The sequence below is a fragment of the Thamnophis elegans genome, chromosome 4 (assembly GCF_009769535.1).
Source record: "Thamnophis elegans isolate rThaEle1 chromosome 4, rThaEle1.pri, whole genome shotgun sequence".
Lineage (NCBI taxonomy): Eukaryota > Metazoa > Chordata > Lepidosauria > Squamata > Colubridae > Thamnophis > Thamnophis elegans.
The window spans coordinates 5,787,208-5,809,843 of record NC_045544.1 but is presented as its reverse complement, the minus strand read 5'-3'; the positions used below and the strand labels follow the sequence as shown (position 1 = coordinate 5,809,843).

At 41.3% G+C, this 22,636-nt stretch overlaps 1 protein-coding gene across 6 annotated transcripts in view; it reads left to right on the top strand.

The window, feature by feature from the left end:
* Positions 1-22,636, top strand: part of DST (dystonin) — a 175,041-nt gene that overhangs the window by 131,130 nt on the left and 21,275 nt on the right. For all 6 annotated transcript variants that reach the window (XM_032216300.1, XM_032216299.1, XM_032216297.1 and 3 more), the window contains 11 exons: positions 3,400-3,569; positions 5,213-5,372; positions 6,395-6,589; positions 9,024-9,152; positions 11,139-11,282; positions 11,950-12,138; positions 15,260-15,389; positions 16,147-16,310; positions 17,701-17,863; positions 20,709-20,863; positions 21,001-21,075. In XM_032216300.1, coding sequence (XP_032072191.1) covers positions 3,400-3,569; positions 5,213-5,372; positions 6,395-6,589; positions 9,024-9,152; positions 11,139-11,282; positions 11,950-12,138; positions 15,260-15,389; positions 16,147-16,310; positions 17,701-17,863; positions 20,709-20,863; positions 21,001-21,075 — 1,674 coding nt within the window. The remainder of the gene's footprint in view (positions 1-3,399; positions 3,570-5,212; positions 5,373-6,394; positions 6,590-9,023; positions 9,153-11,138; positions 11,283-11,949; positions 12,139-15,259; positions 15,390-16,146; positions 16,311-17,700; positions 17,864-20,708; positions 20,864-21,000; positions 21,076-22,636) is intronic.

The following is a 22,636-nucleotide window of genomic DNA, read 5'->3' as shown; positions in this document are numbered from 1 at the left end:
AGCAAGGTCGTAAAATGGGGCGAAACTTGCTTAACAAACATCTCACTTAACAACAGAAATGTTGCGGTCGTAATTCGAGGACTACCTGTATAGCATTTTGAACCGGCTGTAGCTCTGGAAGCCACAGCTGAATCAAAATGCAGTGTCCTAATTACTAGTTGTCCCAAGTGCATCTGCACACGTGATAACATCTACAGTAGGAGCTGCACGGGTTGCCATTTGGCTTCTGAATGCAATTAAAGGTTCTGGTTGATACCTTTAAAACCCTGTGTAGTATCTGGATAACTTTGAGACTGCCTCACCTGCTGGAACCTTCTCCTATTGGAGGGAAAGCATGGTATGAGTTCCTTTCCAACAGAGTGTGAATTTTAGGGGCCTCAAAGCCATCTCAGTGGTGGCCTCTTCTTTCCAGGTTCACCAACAAAAGGGTGAACGACAAAACCGCGCCCGACTAAACCGCGTTGCTGACGTCATCAACAGGGCGACAACAACGCGGAGACAGAAGCGCGCTGTAAAAGTAACCCTAAACCTAAACTTAACCCCTAACCCGAAACCTAACCCTTAACCTAACCCTAAACCTAATCCTAAACCTAACCCTTACTTTAAGTTAAATCGGCTTTCTTTCGACACACTATTGTAAAGCGCCCTTCTTTCTCCGCGCTGGCTGTTGTCGCCGCATTGATGACGTCAGCGACGCGGTTTAGTCGGGCGCGGTTTTGACGTTCGCCCTTTTTGTCGGGTCACGTTCTTTCCAAACAGTTTGCCCCTAAAGATAAGGATGGCTCCTTCCCTGTTACAGGTAGTCCTCAACTTAGGACCACAATTGGGCTCAAAATTTCGGAGTTGTTAAATGGGTTTTGCTCCATTTTATGACCTTTCTTGCCACAGTCGTTGAGTGAATCATTGCAGTTGTTAAGTTAGTAACACAGTTGTTAAGTGACTCTCGCTTCCCCATGGACTTTGCTTGTCAGAAGGTCACAAAAGTTGATCATGTGGCCTTGGGATACAGCAACAGTCATAAGTACGTATGAACCAGTTGCCAAGCATCTGACTTTTGATCACGTGATTATGGGGATGCTTCAAAGGTCGTAACTGAAAAATGGTCGTAGGTCACTTTTTAGTGCCATTGTGACTAAATGCATTTTTGTAAGTTGAGGACTATCTGTACTTTTCTGAAGAGCAGTGAAGGCTCTTCTGCACGGCTCTTGGGAATGAAAAGAAGTTATGATTATGTGAGGGGAGTAGCAGATAGATAGATAGATAGATACTTTATTTGTATACCGCCCTTTTCCCTGAGGGGACTCACGGCGGCTCACAATTCAGGGGGAGGGAAAGACAAACAAGTTACAAACATGAAGACAATACATCGTTAAAAAAGCACAACAGTTAAAGTCTTTAGCCCCAGGCCTGTCGGGACAGCCAGGTTTTAAGGGCTACGCGGAAGGTCTGGAGGGTGGTGAGGGTACGAATCTCCACGGGGAGTTCGTTCCAAAGGGTTGGAGCAGCCACCGAGAAGGCTCTCCTCCGGGTAGTTGCCAGTCGACATTGGCCGGCTGATGGAATTCGGAGGAGGCCTAATCTATGGGATCTTATTGGCCTAGTGGAGGTAATTGGCAGTAGGCGGTCTCTCAAGCAGTATGTTTTGAATCAGTTATCTAGATAGCCTGAAGTATTTTGCAGGATTAAGGGAGTCTATAATACTATATATTCAGTAGGATCTGAAGTTGTCAGCTCAGATCATTTTAAATCAGCCCATAGAAGAGAATTCAAGAGAATTTTACAATATGTGCATTTTTTACTAGCACAATTAATTTAGTTTTAAAAGATAAACGTCTCATTCCCAGTGCAGGAATAAATAATAAAGTCGCATTCACAATCCTAGCAAACCTGTTTATCCAATTATTTGCCTGTGGTCTGTTTATATTGCTGTAATCTTCTGTTTCCTTGAAACTTTGCATTATGATGTAAACCACAAAACCACGGTTTCAGTGGTTTTAGAATCTTGCATCAAGGATATAAAAGCAGGTTATGTGTAATACCCAGAATTACTTGGATTGATTCCATGAAACTTTCCTTAGCCAAAAGTAGAAAGAAACCAAAAGTTTTAAAAAGATGTCTGTCTCATATTTGTGCCAAAATTAGGCACATTCATTGCTTTCTTATCATTTTTTGTCTCCGCTGATATATTTAAATGTAAAATAACAGAAAGTATTGTTCATGCAGTCCATATCCCAGGATTTTTTTAAAATGATATAATATTTATAAATGCTTTAGCAATTAACAATATACTTTTGCCTACATGTCTGTACAAGATGTTTTCCTGAAACATTTTCAGGGAAAATGGGAATAGTTTAAAAGTTGCTATTTTTAATTTCAAACTGGACAAGAAGCAATTCAAAATCATAAAATTGAAATATGAATCATGTATAATATAGAGAGATGGAGAGCAAATTCATATTTACGTACAAGAAATGTATTCTAAATTTTATTTCTCCTAGAGTATAAATTAATTCAGATTTATAATTGCACTGGCTAAGATAAGCACTCTAGAATACACAGTTAACTGTTCTCTTTTTTTCTTCTTCTGCTTGTTCTGCGAAGACGTAGTACACTTTTAGGGGTTCCTCGACAAAAGCTCTTTGATCAAAGACTTGCATCAGATAACTCTTTTGAGATTTACTGCATAAAAGGGTCTTTGAGGTTTAAAGTGTTGGATGATCAAGGGTTATTAAAATCAAGCACATGCAATTTAAATATACTTTAATTCACTTAGTCATTGAAGGTGATCTTTACAAAAGCCTTAAACTTATAGCTCACCATTTGATTTGACTATTGTTTTGTTTCTGAAAGCCTACATGAAGAGATTGATAGCGCTCTCCACTGCGGTAAATTGTTCAAGGTTTCTTTAGCCACATGGAGAATGCCTACAATCATAAGAACTGTTCTCTTATTTTTTTAACGGCAAAGAAATGGAAAACAGTTCTCACCTTCAGAAGTCAACTAAACCAGACAGCGTTTGGCGCTCACACAATTCTGATACATTTAAATTAAAAAATAATAGTAATAGTTTTGTTTACGTTAATCCCAAATTGATGAGCTGTTAGCACCATACTGAAGAGCTTTGTTCTTCTGCCATTTTTTTTATTAGATTACATCTTTTATCGCCCAGTTAAATTCAGTTGGTTTGCTATTGTTTTAATTTCGTTGTTGCAAACTAAATGGTTGAGGTTTCTTGCTATCTCGGCGACATTTTACGAGTCTTCTTCCCTAAATGCCGCTTGCCTCAAATTTGTAGCCATTGTGATTTAACCCAAGCGGCACAAAATAAGTTTTGTCCTATAGTTTACATGCCCTGCTTGTTTCCCGTGACAGATTTTCCTATTCTTACTTTTTGCACAGGATTTCCAAAAATCTCTTGGATCCAAACATTCTGTGTATGACACTACAAACAGAAGTGGACGCTCCTTGAAAGAAAAAACTTCCCTCGCTGACGACACCCTGAAATTGGATGATATGTTGAGCGAGCTCAGAGACAAATGGGATACGGTCTGTGGAAAATCTGTAGAAAGGTAGGACTTAAAGCTGTGCATCCTATTTCAAAGATGGCCCATAAAACACACGACTAAGTGGAAAGGCCTCTGTTTTCCTTTTTTTTAAATCATGCCATTGCCTTTTCTTCTTAGTTTATTGTCAATATCTGACCTTGGTTAGCCTAAACTTACAAGAGGCCACTCTGAGCTCAGGATGGAGTTCTTGGCTGCACATGGCAGCCTTTGAAATGTTTAAATAAAACTGCTTAAATCTCATGCAGCTGTAGGATAAGCGTATGGTTTGTTTTTATCGATGTGATGAAATGAGATCTGTTCCTTCTCAACCAATTTCTCTGGAATGACATTGGGATCTGTAGCTTAACAGTGGGAAGAAGATGGCTGCAAATGGGCACCTTTTTCTTCTTTCCGCATCTGTTAGGCCTGGCTGTGATGATCTTGCTTTCCTAGAGGAATGAGTTTTGTCCTGATAGCTATACTATTCTCCTGAAACTAATTTGGCAAACATACCTAAACACCAGCATCTCAGTGTTGTTTTCATCCATCCGAAAACAAATATAACAGTTTGTCAAAGTTGAGGGAAGGTTGGGGTTGGGGCATTGGAAGGGCATGTAGCCTCCCTGAAGATGGATGAGTAGGGGATTGTGTAGGAAGAAGGCTGTAGGGCTGTCATGCTAACAGAAATATTAACTTTATTCAGAGAAAAACTTAGGTGGAAAACTGCAGCAACTGCTTTGCAATCTCAAATTCTGGATTGCTTATTTATCAGTCATTCAAATTTTTTAGCCACCCATCTCATCAGAAGTGACTCCAAACAACACACAACAAATTCCATAGGAACCACAAATAAATAAAAAATAATGTAAAAAAATATAGAAATCTGTTATGACCCCCTCCTCCGTCAAGTAACGAAAGCCGAGACATGCTTAATGAGAATGTCCTTTAATAGCAAGTCCAGACTCTTGGTGGCTGAAAGCCAAGTAAACAAACAGATAAGGACCTTGGCAGCAAGTCCGACAAATCTTGGCAGCAATTCAGACAAACTCTGGCAGCAATCCAGCCTGCCAAGTTCGTTTCTCTTTAGTCCAAGCGTTGACTTCTGCAAAAGGACGTGGCACAAGCAGTCTCTTTTATAATCAGGAGAGGATGTTAATAAGCATCAGCTGAGCGTAATCATCTCGTATAATTACGCAGTTGTTCTTGCCGCCAAGTAGCCCTTCGACAGCGTGCATCCCGAAAGAACTCACAAGTGTTTTCCGGATCACTCCCTCTTATCCAAGGCTCCGGTGCCACCTGGTGGCCAACCAGTCTCTCCTCGCCCTGCTCGGAGTCGGTACCCTGTCCAGAGTCCTCCACCTCCTCCAGGGCCGACTCATAAGACCCCTCACTGTCAGAGTCTGGCAGCAGCTCCTCCGGCTCCCGCCGGGCCATAACAGGAAGCAATACATAAATACTTCCCCCTGTACTACTGCTGCAACAAAGGAGCAGTTTTAGTTGGCTATGGCTACTGATAACAATTTTTTTTTAAACTTTTTATCTTTTCTTCCATTTTATTAAAACAAATCAATTTTTTGTTTTTTCCATTATTTATATAGCGTTTTTCCTAATGAATGTACACAAAACGGCTTATTTAAATCTTTGCTTTATTTATGTTCCTTCTTCAGGCAAAACAAACTGGAAGAAGCTCTCCTGTTTTCTGGGCAATTTACTGATGCCCTTCAGGCTCTCATAGATTGGCTTTACAAAGTGGAACCACAGCTGGCCGAAGATCAGCCCGTGCACGGAGACATTGATTTAGTGATGAATTTAATCGATAGTCACAAAGTAATGACCATATTACAGTAACGTTTGTATTCTTTTTAAGTCTGGCTCTACAAATTGTTTTGATTGGGGGACTGATATCAATTTATAAATTGTAAGAAAGCCTTGTGAAACTATTTACTAAATCAAAAACCCCTACATTACAGGTTTTCTGGGGGAAAAATCTTAGGAAAAACTGGGGGGATTTCGTTGGCTTGAACATTTGTTTTGGAATCTGTGTTACTTTATTAAACTAAGTTATTTTAACTGATTATTTCAAGATGTTTGCAGCTTGCAACTTGTGAATTACCTGTGGGTAAGGCAGTATTCTCCTGACCTCAAATAATATAAGGAAGTTTTATTTTTGAAATCATAAATAATCATGGTTTTACTGTGTTGGGATTTGGCCTAGCTTATTTCCAATTCACAGAGCGCGTGTCCCTTATCCTTCTTGATATGATAATTTAAACTAAATTAAAAGTGTCTGATGTAGATTAGCATTGCCTTTGGATCCTGAATTGTCTAATTATATTTGGTTGAAAAATAGTTTAATAAATCAAAGGATTTAGTTGGTTTCAGCAAGCCATATTAATGGGTAAATTACATTAGATTGCAGTAGCATAGTAGACTTCATTTAATGAACCAACAAACATTTCCACCTCTCAATGGTCCTGCAGACTAGGGAGCGCCTAAAAACATTCCCATTAGAAGAACCCATTTTCTAAGTGAGGTTTGAATGTATCCATTCTGGCTTTTATTGTAGAATGCTACTGATTAAGAGCAAAGCAAGAAGAAATAAACTGGCATTAGAAAATGTAAAGGATAAGTGCAAAAGATAGAATACAAGACTTTAATAAAATTTTGAAACGGAAGTATTTAGCCCAATTTCTTTTTAAAAAAAATTAAAAATGCAATTTACAATTTTAAAAACTGGCCGTGATCAAGCGGGTTTTTTATATTGAAAAAAAAAGTCACATTGCATGTGAGTCATAAAGAAGCTTAACAGTGTTTAATAGAGAGTCATTTTTTTAATTTCCTTTGCTCAGGGCTTCCAAAAGGAACTGGGGAAAAGGACCAGTAGTGTTCAGGCCCTGAAACGCTCTGCTCGAGAGCTGATAGAAGGTAGCCGTGATGATTCCTCTTGGGTTAAGGTTCAAATGCAGGAGCTTGGTACTCGATGGGAGACTGTGTGTACGCTCTCTGTCTCCAAGCAAACTCGACTGGAACAAGCCCTTCATCAGGTGAGTAGAAGCAAATGCATTGCACTACATTCCATCTATGTCAGGAATCATAATTATGTGATCCATATGTGATATCAAGGCAGGAGATTTGTTCTTAACCTTTTAAACAGACTAACTGAATGAACGAGGGCTTGCGGGCAGATTCATACGTTATCCCATGTAATGGTCTGCAAATGCTCTGATTTTCCAGATTTTTTTCTTGTTCAAACTGTCTGGAAAAGTTTGGAACCAAAAACAGCCTGTACAAAAGGAGCAGATTTACTTGTACAGAACAAATTGAATTTTTAGCAATATTTCTGGTTCCCAAGTACACCCCATTTATATATAACGATAATTATATGATGATAGATAAGATGATAGATAGATAGATAGATAGATAGATAGATAGATAGATAGATAGATAGGTAGGTAGGTAGGTAGGTAGGTAGGTAGGTAGGTAGGTAGGTAGGTAGGTAGGTAGGTAGGTAGATTGATAGATTGATAGATAGATAGATAGATAGATAGATAGATAGATAGATAGATAGATAGATGATAGATGATAGATAGATAGATGATAGATAGATAGATAGATAGATAGATAGATAGATAGATAGATGATAGATAGATAGATAGATGATAGATGATAGATAGATACGTAGATAGATGATAGATAGATAGATGATGAATAGATAGATAGATAGATAGATGATAGATAGATAGATAGATAGATGATAGATAGATAGATAGATAGATAGATAGATAGATAGATAGACAGACAGACAGACAGACAGACAGACAGACAGGTTCCCTGAAAATAAGACCTCCCCGGATAATAAGCCCAATCGGGCTTTTGAGCGCAGGCGCTAAAATAAGCCCTCCCCCAAAATATTGTAACACAGAAGCAGCCATGAGATGACCACGCTCGCTGCCTCTTGCATCTCAAAAATAATAAGACCTCCCCGAATAGAAGGCCAAGACCCTGTCTTGTTTTCGGGGAAACACGGTAGATTTAAATGATAACTATTAAATATCTCCACCACTTGCTCCAAAGTGTATAGGTAGTCCTTGATTTACAACCATAATTGAGCCTGAAATTACTGTTGAAAGTAATGCCAGTCAGTATGCTGATCAATACGTGACACCTCCCCCCCCTTGATTCTACAACCTTTTTTTGCAACAGTCATTAAGTGAATCATTGCAGATTGTTAAGCGCTTTTTGGCAGAAACTAGAATTAAATACTGGTTTCTGGCAAAAAAAAATGTTATAAATTGCAATCATGTGATTTTTGGGATGCTGCAGATGGCTATATATGTGGATGGGTTGCTGGGCACTCCAAAATGCAATCATGTAACCACAGAGGGAGGGTTGCCCCTCATCAGAACGTGAGTCGTAAATAGCCTTGGGGGGGGGGTGTCCATCAGAGATTCAAACTTGAGAGACCGCCTGCTGCCAATTACCTCCACCAGACCGATTAGATCCCACAGACTAGGCCTCCTCCGAATTCCATCTGCCGGCCAGTGTCGACTGGCGACTACCCAGAGGAGAGCCTTCTCTGTGGCTGCTCCGACCCTCTGGAACGAGCTCCCCGTGGAGATTCGCACCCTCACCACCCTCCAGGCCTTCCGCAAAGCCCTTAAAACCTGGCTGTTCCGACAGGCCTGGGGCTAAAGAACCGTTGCCCCCGCCTCAAATGGTATGATTGTTGTGTGTTTTTAAATCATGTATTGTTTTTGTGTTGTTGTTAATTTGTCTGTATCCCCCTTTCCCTGGTTTGAGTTGTGAGCCGCCCTGAGTCCCCCTTCGGGGGAAAAGGGCGGCATATAAATGAAATAAACATTCAAACATTCAAACACTTGATAAACAATTGGTTGTAAGTCAAGAACTATCTTTATGTGCATGTTTGAGAAGACCCGATTTTCCTTGTTTGTTCAGGACTTTATTATAAGCCTTATTATAATTTGAAAAACGAAGGCTTTTGTACAGTGCCTAAGTGAAAGGAAAAAGGGAACTCTGTCATCAGAACTTACCATCCCAGTGGTAGTGTTGCTTTCAACTCTCAGAAAGAAACTTGGATTTATACACAGCTTTAATTAAGTTCCCCCTTTCCTCCCTCATGTTGACGTTCTGATGTTCATTAGTACGGCTCCAGCTCATAGACGTAAACATTGTTTTTGTAATCTATAGGCAGGATAGCAAATTGCTCATACAACTTTCACGTGTGGCATAAATCTTACCTTTAAAAGCACTCATAAACAGTTTATTGGGCTTTCTTCATGTTTTTTTTTCTTCAAAAATGGCTTGATAGCCTTGGATAGCAAGGGGTTTTTCTTACTTGAAAGTTAATGTGACTTCTTTGCTGAATGATGATCAATTGCCATTCTGGGCCCATTGTTTTCAAACATATTTGTTCTGTCTTTTCTTAACACACAATCACACATCTCTCCATTTGTGCAGGCAGAGGAATTCCACTCAGTTGTTCACGTGCTTCTGGAATGGCTGGCTGAAGCTGAGCAGACCCTGCGTTTCCACGGGATCCTACCAGATGATGAAGAGGCTCTGCGTATGCTAATAGATCAGCACAGAGTGAGTTACATAACGGGGCCACTTCCCAAAATTAGATTTATAGAAATGTGACAGTACAATGAAAGCACTCCGGGCTTATGTATAGCTAACAAAGAAAATATGTTTTCTGTCCTAGAAATGAGGTCTTATTAAGCAGAGGAGTTGCTATAGACTGAAATCCTCTGTTTATTTAACCGATACTTTTGATAATACTGTAAACTTTAATTCAACTGGCATAACCTCAGTGTGACGTCACATGTCCTTAGTGACTTAATGGAGGTGTGTTATTATCGTGACCCGACAAAAGCGCGAATGACATAAGCGTGCCGACAAAACCGCGGTGCTAAAACTGCGATGTCAAAAGCGCGTTGACAACAGCGCGCCGACAACAGCGCGCTGACAGAAGCGTGATTTAAGGTAAGGTTTAGGGTTAGGTTTAGGGTTAGGTTTAGGGTTAGGTTTAGGGTTAGCTTTAGGGTGAGGTTTAGGGTGAGGTTTAGGGTGAGGTTTTGGGTTAGGTTACAGCGTGCTTCTGTCGGCGCGCTGTTGTAGGCGCACTTCAGGGCTCCTTCGTCGTGCGGTTTTGTCACCACGGTTTTGTCACCGCGGTTTAGTCAGGTGAGCTTTTGTCATTCGCGCATTTGTGGTGGAACCGTTATTAGACAGCAGTGCGCTTCATCATTCTTATAGATAAAGTAAAGCTTGGAAGGGGCCATTGGTTCATTCCAACTCCCTGCCCATTACAGGATTCTACTACCTCAGCATTCCCAACAAAAGGCCATTGAGTCCTTTAGTAAAATACTTCCAGTAGGTAGTCCTCTGTTTCATTGTTAATCAATGAATTGTTATATAGCAGTTGATCGAGTGATTGATTATCATCAAGTTGGTGTCAACTTCTAGACTTCTTCATAGATTTTCAAGTTGGTGTCAACTTCTAGAAATCTTCATAGATTTTCAAGTTGGTGTCAACTTCTAGAAAACTTCATAGATTTTCTCCATGATGATCTGCCCTTAAGTTGGTCCTTCAGATATTGCAATAGTGCAACTGTGGTTAATCTTGCTGCAGTCGTCCCCTAATTCTCTTTGGCTTTCTTGAGCATTACAGCTCAAGCTCTGCTTTTTCCCCCCCCTGCTTCTTTTGGAAACCAGCTCATCAAAAAAAGCAGGCAGCTGTTTTCAGGTTTCACCTTTCCAACCTCCTCCCATCAGTCTTTCTTTCTCTTCCAGGTATTCTTTTTGATCTGCCTCCTTTCCCATCTCCCAGCTGGCTTATAGAGATGCTCCCTCTTTCCCCTTGGCTCAAAGGTTTTAACCACCAAGACAGGATTGAGGGATTTCCTTTCTCCCTAAACAAGGGGTGTCCAAATTTTTTACAAGGAGGGCCAGATTTGGCGAGGTGAAAATGTGTGGGGCCGACCGTTCAGCCTGACATTCTTTGAACCGTTAACATTAAATGCAAATGAACTATTTTATGAAAGGCTAAACAAATGGTTCACCGACAAATGCGTGCCCGACGAAACCGCGCCGACGAAACCGCGCCCGCCATCAACAAACAACATAATGGGACGCGAAAACAAGGTTATAACCCTAACCCGAACACTTTATAACGTTGTTTTCGCATCCCATTATGTTGTTTGTTGATGGCGGGCGCGGTTTTGTCGGCGCGTATTTGTCGGGTCACGTAAACAAATAACTCCGGCGGGGAGAAGAGGCCACTCGAAATTTGAAAACGGGCCATTTTGTACACTGAAATATGTTCCTCGCTATTAGATGACTTTTTACTTCAGTTGGTTCGTATCTGCAACTGTTCAACTCTTATTTCAGAACTTTTATTTGAGAATGTTGGCTCTTTTCTGCTATTTCCTTCTGCTCCTATTCTGCCAGCACGTCATGTGATTCAGTTAAGCATTTGCTGCTTTGACCTTGCCAAGCAAAGCCTGAAATTACTTGAGTTTTTCCCTTTGAATTGGTGCCAACATCTCACGGAAATCACTGTTTCTGCCTTAGGAATTCATGAAGAAACTGGAAGAAAAAAAGATTGAGCTAAGTAAAGCCACAGGTATGGGAGAGGCCATCCTGGCTATCTGCCATCCAGATTCCATCACTACCATCAAGCACTGGATAACCATCATCCGAGCAAGATTTGAAGAGGTCAGTCCAATTCAATCCGTCCTTTGTGGTCACAGTCAGTCAGCAATTAGCAAGGCCTTGCTGTGTGGACATGTTTCAACTGTTGGGAGCAAGATGTTTAATATCCCCATGCTGTCTTGTATACTAGAACTTTGCTTAAGACTTTTTTATGGCTAAGAGAAAGAAACTGAGTGGAACAGAAACTTGTATCTATTTACATTTGCGTCAGTTTCTCCCCCACCTCTTAGAAAATGGGATTTGAAGATAAACCATAGCTTTCAAACAGGAATGGACAACCCAAATATTTCCAAATATTGCTGCACTCTAATTGGCACAGGAAATGCAATCTGACGTTTAGAGGACTCTGTGGTATTCACCCCTGCTTTAAATTGACGACACAACAGAAATCAATCATAAGATATCATATTAAGTAATAGCTGAGCTTGTTTCTTGAGCAGCTAATGAAACATCTTGTCTAAGGCGCATGAAAGTTCCATTAACAGTAATTAAAAGTTGTATAGTGATGGTCCCTTAGGAATTGGCCATCAGCTCTACTATTCCTTCTTACCCTGAAGATTTCTTGCAAGAAAGGAGTGTCAGGCAAAACCTTTGGGTTAGCTGCGTGAATGAACAACAACAATAATAATAATATGGAAATCATAACCGATTGCTGTTTCTCCTTTTTCAGGTGGTAGCATGGGCAAAGCAACATCAGCAGAGATTGGCAGGGGCCCTGGCTGCCCTTATTGCTAACCAGGAGTTACTGGAAGCATTATTGTCCTGGCTGCAATGGGCAGAGACAACGCTGACTGAGAAAGATAAAGAAGTCATTCCCCAGGAGATTGACGATGTCAAGGCACTCATAGCAGAGCATCAGGTAAGAGAAACACATGGTGCTCTCTTCAAGCTCTTTCTCAGCACTTCAAGCAGGCCAGACATTTACAAAACTGAAAATCCTACATTGCTCACATATCTGACTATATATATATATATATATATATATATATATATATATATACACACACATACATACATACACACACACACATACATACACACACACACACACACACACACACACACACACATTCCTTAAATGTTATGTACCTGTTTGATGCACTGTATGACTTTCGTGCGTAAAGCAAAGAGTATCACAGAGAACAAAAGAGTTCTTCAGAATGACGTTGGCAAGAAAGGAGTAGATGAGTCTTTTAAAGCTTTTCTTTTGTTCTTGCAGTGGGCAAACTAAGCCAGTATTTCAACAGTGCAGTAGGTTGTAGCTTGAGGGTCTAAAACTCTTGGGCACAAAATAAAAGAAATAATCCAGAGTACGCGTGTGCTTGTTTCAAGCATGATGTTCCATGCTGCGCCTTGAAACAGAGAGCATGCCTTTCCTTCATTTCAAACAAAACTGCTTCGGCTAAGGGGAATAGTTTTAACAGAGGATAAGTTTATGGTTTATTGGATTTATATGCCGCCCTTTCTTCTCTGCATTTTTTCTCTGTAGCCTGCCCCCCAAAGTCTGCCGAAAGTTTCTTTTTATTTTTTTTACTTTTTTATTTTATTTTTATTATTTTTTAAAAATAATTATTTTTTTTTTGTTACATAGACAACACAATCACATAACAATAGAAAAAGAAAGGCAGAGGGAAAAGAGAAAGAAAAAACCCACACACACAAAAAAAAGAAAAAAAAAGAAAAAAAAAACCCATCATCCCATTCAGTATGTCATTTGATTACAGGTGCATCCCTACTACGTTTCCCCCCATACACACACCCCATATCTCTCTGTTATATATTTAATAGACACCACAATAACCTAGGGTTTAAAAAAAAAGAAAAAAGAAAAAGAAAAAAAAAGGGGGGGGGGAAGACCCAAAAAAAGGGGGGGGGAACCATCATCACATACAGCATGTCGTTTGGTTACAAGTGTTTTAACATCTGCATCTTCAAATAATATTTACCGTCTCAAATGTTTCATCTAATATAACTAAAGGCCTCATTTTCATTCTACAATATATATTCAGTTAACATTAGCATTATTTTTCCCCAGAAAGTATACTTATATTTATTGTTAACCTTGCATTTCATACTTTCAAACAGAGATCTTATTCCTTCATTTTTTCAACAAAACATCGCTGCCTATATATACCAGTTTTCATTTGTTCCCCTATTAGAATTGCTTATCAGTTTCTTTTTAAACAAGTCAGAAAGTTTCTTTTTAAACAAGTCAGAAAGTTTCTTTTTAAACAAGTCAGAAAGTTTCTTTTTAAACAAGTCAGACCTCCAAAGGAGATTTTTAGGTTCTGGGAACTAAAAGAAGAAACACAAATGAGTGTTTGGTAAATAGAACCGACTCATGCAAACATTAGGTTTATCCTAAACGTATTTCTAAAAAAATCTTTTTTTGAAATTTAAGTTTGTCTCTATTGGACAAAACCTACTTTTCTGTCAATTCAGGTGGTTGTACAAGTATTTTATTTTCACATGAATTAGAAAGATGGCGACTTTATTGCCATCCGCTCACCGCAGATCAATGAGTCCTGTTACACTTCAGAGGTTAGAAAGTTTGTAGTACAGATAGCCCTTGATTTACGACCACAATTAAGGCCAGAACTTTTTTGTTGCTAAATGAGAAACTCATTAAGTGAGGTTTGCCCCATTTTATGATTTTTTCCTTGCTGCATTTGTTAAGTGAATCACTGCAGTTGTTAAATTAGTAACACAGTTGTTACGTGAATCTTGCTTCCCCATTGACTTTGCTTGTCAGAAAGTCGCAAAAAGTGATCACATGAACCCGGGGCACTGCAGCTAACATCAGTGTGACAATTGGTTCATAATTCCCTTTTTCCCAGTGTCTTTGTAACTTTGAACCACCACTAAACAAACAGCTGTAACTCAAGGACTGGAAGAGTGTTCGAAGACTTCAGTTAGTCCAGAATGCAGCCGCGCGAGCGATAGTGGGTGTACCTAGATACACCCACGTCACACCTATCCTCCGCGAGCTGCACTGGCTTCCCATTGGTCTCCACGCTTCAAGGTGCTAGTCGTTACTTTTAAAGCCCTACATGGCTACCTGAGAGACCGCCTCCTGCCAATTACCTCCCAGAGACCTATAAGATCGCACCGACTAGGCCTCTTCCGGATTCCATCTGCTGGTCAATGTTGGCTGGCGACTCCCCAGGGGAGGGCCTTCTCTGTAGATGCTCCGGCCCTCTGGAACGATCTTCCTGTTGAGATCCGGACCCTTACTACCCTTCCAGCCTTCCGCAAAGCGGCCAAGACCTGGCTGTTCCGGCAGGCCTGGGGCTGTTGATGTATCCAGCCCCATCCTAAGTTATGAATGTTGTTGAACTTTTAATGTTGTTTTTTTATTTTTTGTATGTGTCCCCCCCCCCTCCCTTTTTTACCTGTAAGCCGCCCTGAGTCTCTTTGAGAGTGGGCGGCATACAAACTAAATAAATAAATAAATAAACAAGGACTACCTGTTTTGATATAAGTAAATACTGAAGGTATTTAAGGTAAATACTGAAAAAGCCATTTGAATTTGAATTTGAATTTACTTTATTTGTATGCCACCCTTTTCCCTGAGGGGACTCAGGGCAGCTCACAATTCAAGGGAGGGGGGAAAAACAAACAAAGTTACAGAACAAAAAGACCATACACAGCTAAAAACACAACAATCATACCATTCGGAGTGGGGCTGCAAGTCTTTAGCCCCAAGCCTGTCGGAACAGCCAGGTTTTAAGGGCTGTGCGGAAGGCCTGGAGGGTGGTGAGGGTACGAATCTCCACGGGGAGTTCGTTCCAGAGGGTGGTGAGGATCCGAATCTCCACGGGGAGTTCGTTCCAGAGGGTCGGAGCAGCTTGTGATGTAGCTGCATTATGTACATGTGATAAGCCCCATAGCCCCACTACACCAAAGCTGTTGTTTCGCTCAGTATTTTTCAGGTTATTTTGATGCAATTGTTAGTCAACTTAATCACTGTTTAATTGCAGACATTCATGGAAGAAATGACCAGAAAACAGCCTGATGTAGACAAAGTTACGAAGACCCATAAAAGAAAAGCAGCTGAAACTAGCCCCGTCCAATCTCATATTCCTGTATTGGATAAGGGAAGAGGAGGAAGTAAGTAATGTTCTATTGTGAGGCATTGAGAGTATTGAATTTCAACATTTCTTGGCTGTTTATAGATTGCAGCAGGAATTCACTATTGTTTTATCGCGTCGAGTAGTTTTAAGCTCTTTTTTTTTTCTCATTTAAAAAATGGCAAGAATAAACTTAAAAGAGTTGATCATTCGTACTCCTGTGGCCTCTTGTATCTGACTCATGCTATTTAGATTCATAGCTGCCCCCTCCATGAACAGAACTGAAGTATTATTGGCAACCAAACAAGCACATATGTCAGATTATTGTTCTTCCAAATTGCTTTAAGAGGTTTCAGGTTTCAGGTTTAGTTTATTTGTATGCCGCCCTTCTCCGGGAGGGACTCAGGGCGGCGAACAACTCAAAAGGGGGAAAGGGGGACATAAAACACAATAGACGTAATTAAAATACACAAGAATCACACAGCCATACAAGTCGAGAGGGGAGGGGAGCTCATCAACCCCAGGCCTGCCGGCACAGCCAGGTTTTGATGGCTTTCCGGAAGGCCTGGAGAGAGGTGAGGGTCCGAATCTCCACGGGGAGTTCGTTCCAAAGGGCCGGAGCTGCTACAGAGAAGGCCCTCCCCTGGGTGGTAGCCAGATGGCATTGGCTGGTGGACGGAACCCGGAGGAGGCCGACCCTGTGTGATCTAACGGGTCTTTGGGAGGTAATTGGCAGCAGAGATATAGTTTCGATTCTCTGTTTTTGATGCACGTGCAATTCACTTTGCGTTTAACAGGAAAACGTTCCCCAATCCCAAGCATGTACCCTTCAGGCGCTCAGACCCAAATCGAGACAAAGAATCCACGGATTAACCTCTTGCTGAGCAAATGGCAACAAGTCTGGCTCCTGGCCCTGGAGAGACGAAGGAAACTTAATGATGCCTTAGACCGATTAGAAGAGGTTAGTAACAGTAGTTAAAATAGCCACCCCAGAGCCTGAAATGAAGTTCTGTTTCATGCATGAGTGGCACTGGCATTCCACTTGGGCAGGGGGGCACCAACCATCCATCACCTCTGACACTCAGAGGGTATGTGGCTACCTCTTGATCATCAGCACAATTACTCTTCTGAATGTTTGGAGAGTACCCAGTACACTCTATGGAAAGATAGGGCGCCAATATGCTTCTGCATGTACCAACAGAAAGGGCATGACCCCAGGGATGTTATACACTTACCTTCCCTGCTGGTTCACAAATGTGAGCGCGCAGATCCTTCCGGGCATACGCTTTTGGTGAAACAAATGGCCTAAATGGGATGCCATAGAGCCACCCGCGATTTCTGCTACCGGTTTGGGTGATCCGGTCCAAACCGGTAGAATACCACCTCTGCATGACACACATGATGAAGAAAAGGGGATGTTACTACCAACTGTAGGGATCAGTATTGCTTCTAGACAAGATGGGTGGCACACAAATCTAAATGAAGAATGATTGATTGATTGATTGATTGATTGATTGATTGATTGATTGATTGATTGGATGGATGGATGTTTGTGTGGCACCAAGTCATTTTCCATTCCCAGCAATCAAAATAACATTTTACATCGAAAATAGGAACCAAAGGAACTGCAGAGTCATGCACTGGTTTGTCAAATGGTAAAATGGAAGGCAAGCACCAATAGTCTTTTCAAATGATGGTTTCCCACTCTATTAGTCAAAGTTTAGAGTTATATTTGTATTAGGAGTATATTCATGACGAATGCTAACTACCTTTCTTTTAATAATTGGAAGTAATTTTAAATCTTATTTTCAAATGGCAGATGAAGTTAACTTCTGCATATTCTTCATGCTTAAGAGCCGAGGTGGCGCAGGGGTTAGGGTGCAGTACTGCAGGCCACTTCAGCTGACTGTTATCTGCAGTTCAGCGGTTCTAATCTCAGCGGCTCAGGGTTGACTCAGCCTTCCATCCTTCCGAGGTGGGTGAAATGAGGACCCAGACTGTGGGGGCGATATGCTGACTCTGCAAACCACTTAGAGAGAGCTGAAAGCCCTATGAAGCGGTATATAAGTCTAACTGCTATTGCTATTGCTATGCTAAGTTGATATGTAGCTTGGGATCTACAAATGTAGTTGAACTGCAGTTTGAAGGAGCCTTCAGACTCATATACCTTAGCCAAGGCAGCTGGGAGTTCAAGATCAGAGACCTTGGCAGGAAATAGAAAGGAGTATCTTGATTTTCACTTTACAGAGGAAACCAATGTTCACTTCTATCCCAAATCTTAGCATCATGGATATTGGGTTCCCTAAACCAATTCATGTCTTAAATCATTTTAATGATTATTTTTTTCCCAGCTGAGGGAATTTGCCAATTTTGACTTTGATATCTGGCGGAAGAAGTATATGCGATGGATGAACCACAAGAAATCTCGAGTAATGGACTTCTTTAGGAGAATAGATAAAGATCAGGATGGCAAGATAACAAGGCAGGAATTTATTGATGGGATTCTCTCTTCAAGTAAGTTTTAAAACAAACCATTATCCTTAAAATAGCTGACACACATGAACGTGTCAGCTATTCTGGAATGAGCTGCCCCCGGAGCTTCGTATAATCCCCGACATCCGGTCCTTCCAACGCGCCCTAAAAAGTTGGCTTTTCCAGCAAGCCAGCCTGGCCTGAACAAAACAAAATAAATTATTGATTATTGTTAATTTTAATCATTTTTTAAAAAAAAAATGTTATTGTTAATCTTAATTGGGTTTGTTTGGGATATTCTGTTTAATTTTTTTTAACTTTTGTAATATGTGTTGGTTTTTTTTAATGATGTACGCCGCCCTGAGTCCTTGGGAGAAGGGCGGCATATAAATCCAATAAACCATAAACCATAAAACTTCAGATTGTAGGTGGAAAAAAAAAGAATGTGAGAGTAGAGGGCTTAATAGGACTTCTCAAATATCTGAAATAATGTTGTTGCATTCTGTAGTGACCAATAGATGCAATTCGATATAATGGCTATAACTAACTAGAGTCTAAATTAGTACAATCCAGTGAAGCATCAAGATAAATGTTTAGGTTTAGGTTTGGTTTAGGTTTCGTTTTATTTATATGCCGCCCTATTCCCAGCGGGACTCAGGGCGGAGCACAAACCCAAGGAGGGAAAGGGAAACACAAAAACTACAAATACAAGCATTTAAAATAACCAAGAGACACACAAATCGAGAGGGAAAGGGAACTCATCAACCCCAGGCCTGCCGACACAGCCAGGTTTTAATGGCTTTTCGGAAGGCCAGGAGAGAGGTGAGGGTCCGAATCCCTGCGGGGAGTTCGTTCCAAAGGGCCGGAGCTGCCACAGAGAAGGCCCTCCCCCGGGTAGTAGCCAGATGGCATTGGCTGGTAGACGGAACCCGGAGGAGGCCAGCCCTGTGTGATCTAATGGGTCTTTGGGAGGTAATTGGCAGCAGGCGGTCTCTCAAGTACCCAGGTCCAATACCATGAAGGGCTTTATAAGTGACGACTAGCACCTTTAATGAGTCCCTCGGGAATAGGGCGGCATACAAGTTGAATAAAACCTTCAAACCTTCAAACCTTAATAGTAAGAATGGTCCATCAGAGGAACTGATAACATAGAACAGGGGTGTCAAACTCAATTTCATTGAAGGCCACATCAGGGTTGCATGACCTGGGTACTTGAGAGACCGCCTACTGCCGATTACCTCCACTAGACCGATACAATCGCATAGATTAGGCCTCCTCCGAATTCCATCATCCAGCCAGTGTAGACTGGCAACTACCCGGAGGAGAGCCTTCTCGGTGGCTGCTCCGACCCTCTAGAACGAACTCCCCGTGGAGATTCGGACCCTCACCACCCTCCAATCCTTCCGCGCCGCTTTAAAGATCTGGCTGTCCCAGCTGGCCTGGGGTTAAGATTCTAACCCCACTCGAATTGCGTGACTGTTGTGTTTTCTTTTTAATATGTTGTATTGTCTCCATGTTGGAACATTGTTTGTCCTCCCCCCCCCCCCCTTTTTTGAACTGTGAGCCGCCCTGAGTCCCCCCAGGGAAAAGGGCGGCATACAAATAAAGGGAAATAAAATAAATAAATAAAATAAATTTGACCTCGGGGGGCTGGGGTCGCCATGGCCATGGTGGGCATGGCCAGCTCAATGTCACTCGTGTTGGGGAGCCAGCGAAAACAGGCTCTCGAACTCCGTTTTTGGCTGCAATGGCCTCCTGCAACCTTCTGCCAGCGAAAACATAGCTCGGGAGGGTGTGGCCACATGCAGCCCTCCACAGCTTCATTCTCCTAAGTTGGTGGAGACAGCGGTCATACATGGGTTAACTGAGTCAGTAACCAATAGAACTGAGTCTACCAAAGTGATGTCATCGCCTGAGGAGCATGCTCCCCGCTTTTCTAGACAGTTCTTGGCTGTTTCCAGGGCAGCCCAGTGGGCCAGATCTAAGCACCCTGCAGGCCGGATCCGGCCCCAGGCCTTTGGTTTGACACTCCTGACATAGAATGATGTTTCTTAAAATATGGTCCAAGGAGGGTTCCCCCAAGGCCCTCTCAGAGATCTGTGAAGTGAAAAGTATTTACCCGCTATTGAAAATACTTGCAAAAATTAAAAAACAATGTCACTGCTCTCATTTTTTGGGTTCACCCACAAATGCGCGAACGACAAAAGCGCGCCTGACTAAACCGCGGTGACAAAACCGCGAGTTCTAAAGCGCGCCGACGAATGAGCGCTGAATTGCGCCGACAACAGTGCGCCTACAGAAGCGCGCTGTAACCCTAAACCTAAACTTAAACCTTACCTTAACTTAAATCGCGCTTCTGTTGGCGCGCTGTTGTCGGCGCGTTGATGACATCGCGGTTTTAGCGCTGCGGTTTTGTCGGCACGCTTTTGTCGTTCGCGTATTTGTTGGGTCACACATTTTTTGTCATTGAAAACAGAGATTTTTGTGAAAGATATTTTATGTTAATATATATATAATAGGTTCAATATTGTTATAGTTATATGATTCAGTAAATGTTCTACAAATTGCATCAATTTTAATATTTAATATTGATAAATATAACCCATATAACACAAAAGCTCTTTTGAGGTCATCCATAATTTTTAAAAATGAGAAGTGATTTCAAAAGTTTAAGAAATGCTGAGCGAAAAGATTGTTCAAATCTTGTTACGTTCATTCAAAGAGTAGATAGTCACCTTTTCCAGATCTTCTAATTTCGGCCTTCCCACATCAAGCAGAGGAGTAGACTAGAAAGCCTGCAAAATTCTCTTTTAATTCTGTGCTTCTAGAAGTTATCTGTTCCTAAAACTTTGCAATTCTAAGGTTTAGCATTATTTCTTTTCCTTAGAATTTCCTACGAGTCGCCTGGAAATGAGTGCGGTAGCAGACATATTTGACAGAGATGGCGATGGCTACATTGACTATTATGAATTTGTAGCAGCACTTCATCCAAACAAAGATGCATACAAACCTCTGACAGATGCAGACAAAATTGAAGATGAGGTAATCCTCTTCTATTCACCTCTTATTCTGAGTATTTTCCATTAGAATTGCATAACGATCATCATACTCGTACAGTTTACCAGTGATACAGAATGGCTGAAAATCTAATACAGTGGTTCTGATTATCATATTGACAGGTGACACGGCAAGTGGCAAAATGTAAATGTGCAAAGCGGTTCCAGGTGGAGCAGATTGGCGAAAATAAGTACAGAGTAAGTCTAACAAATACATTCACGTCATCCGTTGATTTATACCTAGCTAAAAGAACCAGAAGATCTGGGCTATGAAACTAGATTTAGACTATGTGGGTCCTGTGAATGTTCTCAAAGTATTAAAACCTATTTTAAACCTTACTAACAGCCAATGATGATAATAATCACAACATAGAAAAAGTACTAGAAAATGAAGAAGTTAAATGCTCTGGGACTTTAGAATTGAAGCAGGCAAGGTTTTTCCACACAACACTTAACAATGGTAATAAGAAAGACAAAGAAGTGTGGATAGTGGATGTTGCAAGGCATGGAGACAGCAGGATAGAAGAGAAAGAACTGGACAAAATCACAAAATACGAAGACCTGCTATAGAAGTGTAGAACAACTGTGGCGAGAGGAAGCCAAGGTAGTTGCAATAGTAATAGGCACTTCGGATGTAATTCCAAAACATCTGGAGCTTCAGCGGCATTGACAAAATCACCACCAGTCAGTTGCAAAAGGCAGCTTTTACCTTTCATATTATTAGTAAACGACATCTCCCTATCTCAGACCCTTGACTCATTAAGTGGATAAAAATGTCAAATCCAGTCTAAACATTGATTAACTGTGTGACCAGCCCTAATTCCTCTTGTTACTCAGTTGAAATTACATATTGCGATAATCTCACGTTTTTCAAATCGATGCATTAACATTAGTCAATGTTTATGAGAAATTAAAGAGGGGTGAGTTCATTCAAATGCAGCCTCAGGATTGAAAGTGATTTTTCCAACACACAGTAGAAATGGCAGTGGTTGTTTTCCTCAAGGAAAAAAAAATACCATGGCTGCCATTTTGTCTTTCCGGAACTCCAATTTTTTAAAATTGAAAAAGTTTTCTCCTTGAAAAAGTTTAAAGGCCCTGTTGGTTTGTTTTTCTTTGTGGAAGAATGTTCAGAATAAGTGAGATTTTAGAGATTGGGTTTATACAGTAGGCCTGTTACATTAGGGTTCATCACCCCCCTTCCCCCAAAAAATACCAGGCCACCAAAGCAGTGGGCAAGCGTGCAAAGCTTCATTTAGACCGCCTACTGCCATACACCTCCCAACGGCCGATAAGATCCCACAGGCTGGGCCTCCTTCGGATACCATCAGTCGGTCAATGTCGGCTGGCGGGCCCCCGGAGGAGAGCCTTCTCTGTGGCTGCTCCGAACCTGTGGAATCAGCTACCCCCAGAGGTCCGGACCTTACCCACTCTCACGGCCTTCAGGAAAGCCGTTAAAACCTGGCTGTTCCGGCAGGCCTGGGGCTGTTGACCTTAATGTTAAGGTCCAGCCCCGATTAGAACGTATGTGTATTGGGAATTTTAAACTATTTTTTTTTTTACTTATTTTGCTTTTCTTTTTTTCTTCTTTCATTGTAAGCCGCCCGGAATCCTCCGGGATTGGGCGGCCTATAAATTTAATAAATGAAATGAATGAAACGCACATGCACAGGATTTAGGTTGCATGTGCGAAACCGTCTCCCTGCTGCCAAAGCTGCCACTAGTAGTTTGCAGAACCAAGAAGTTTGGCGACTCCCTGTGT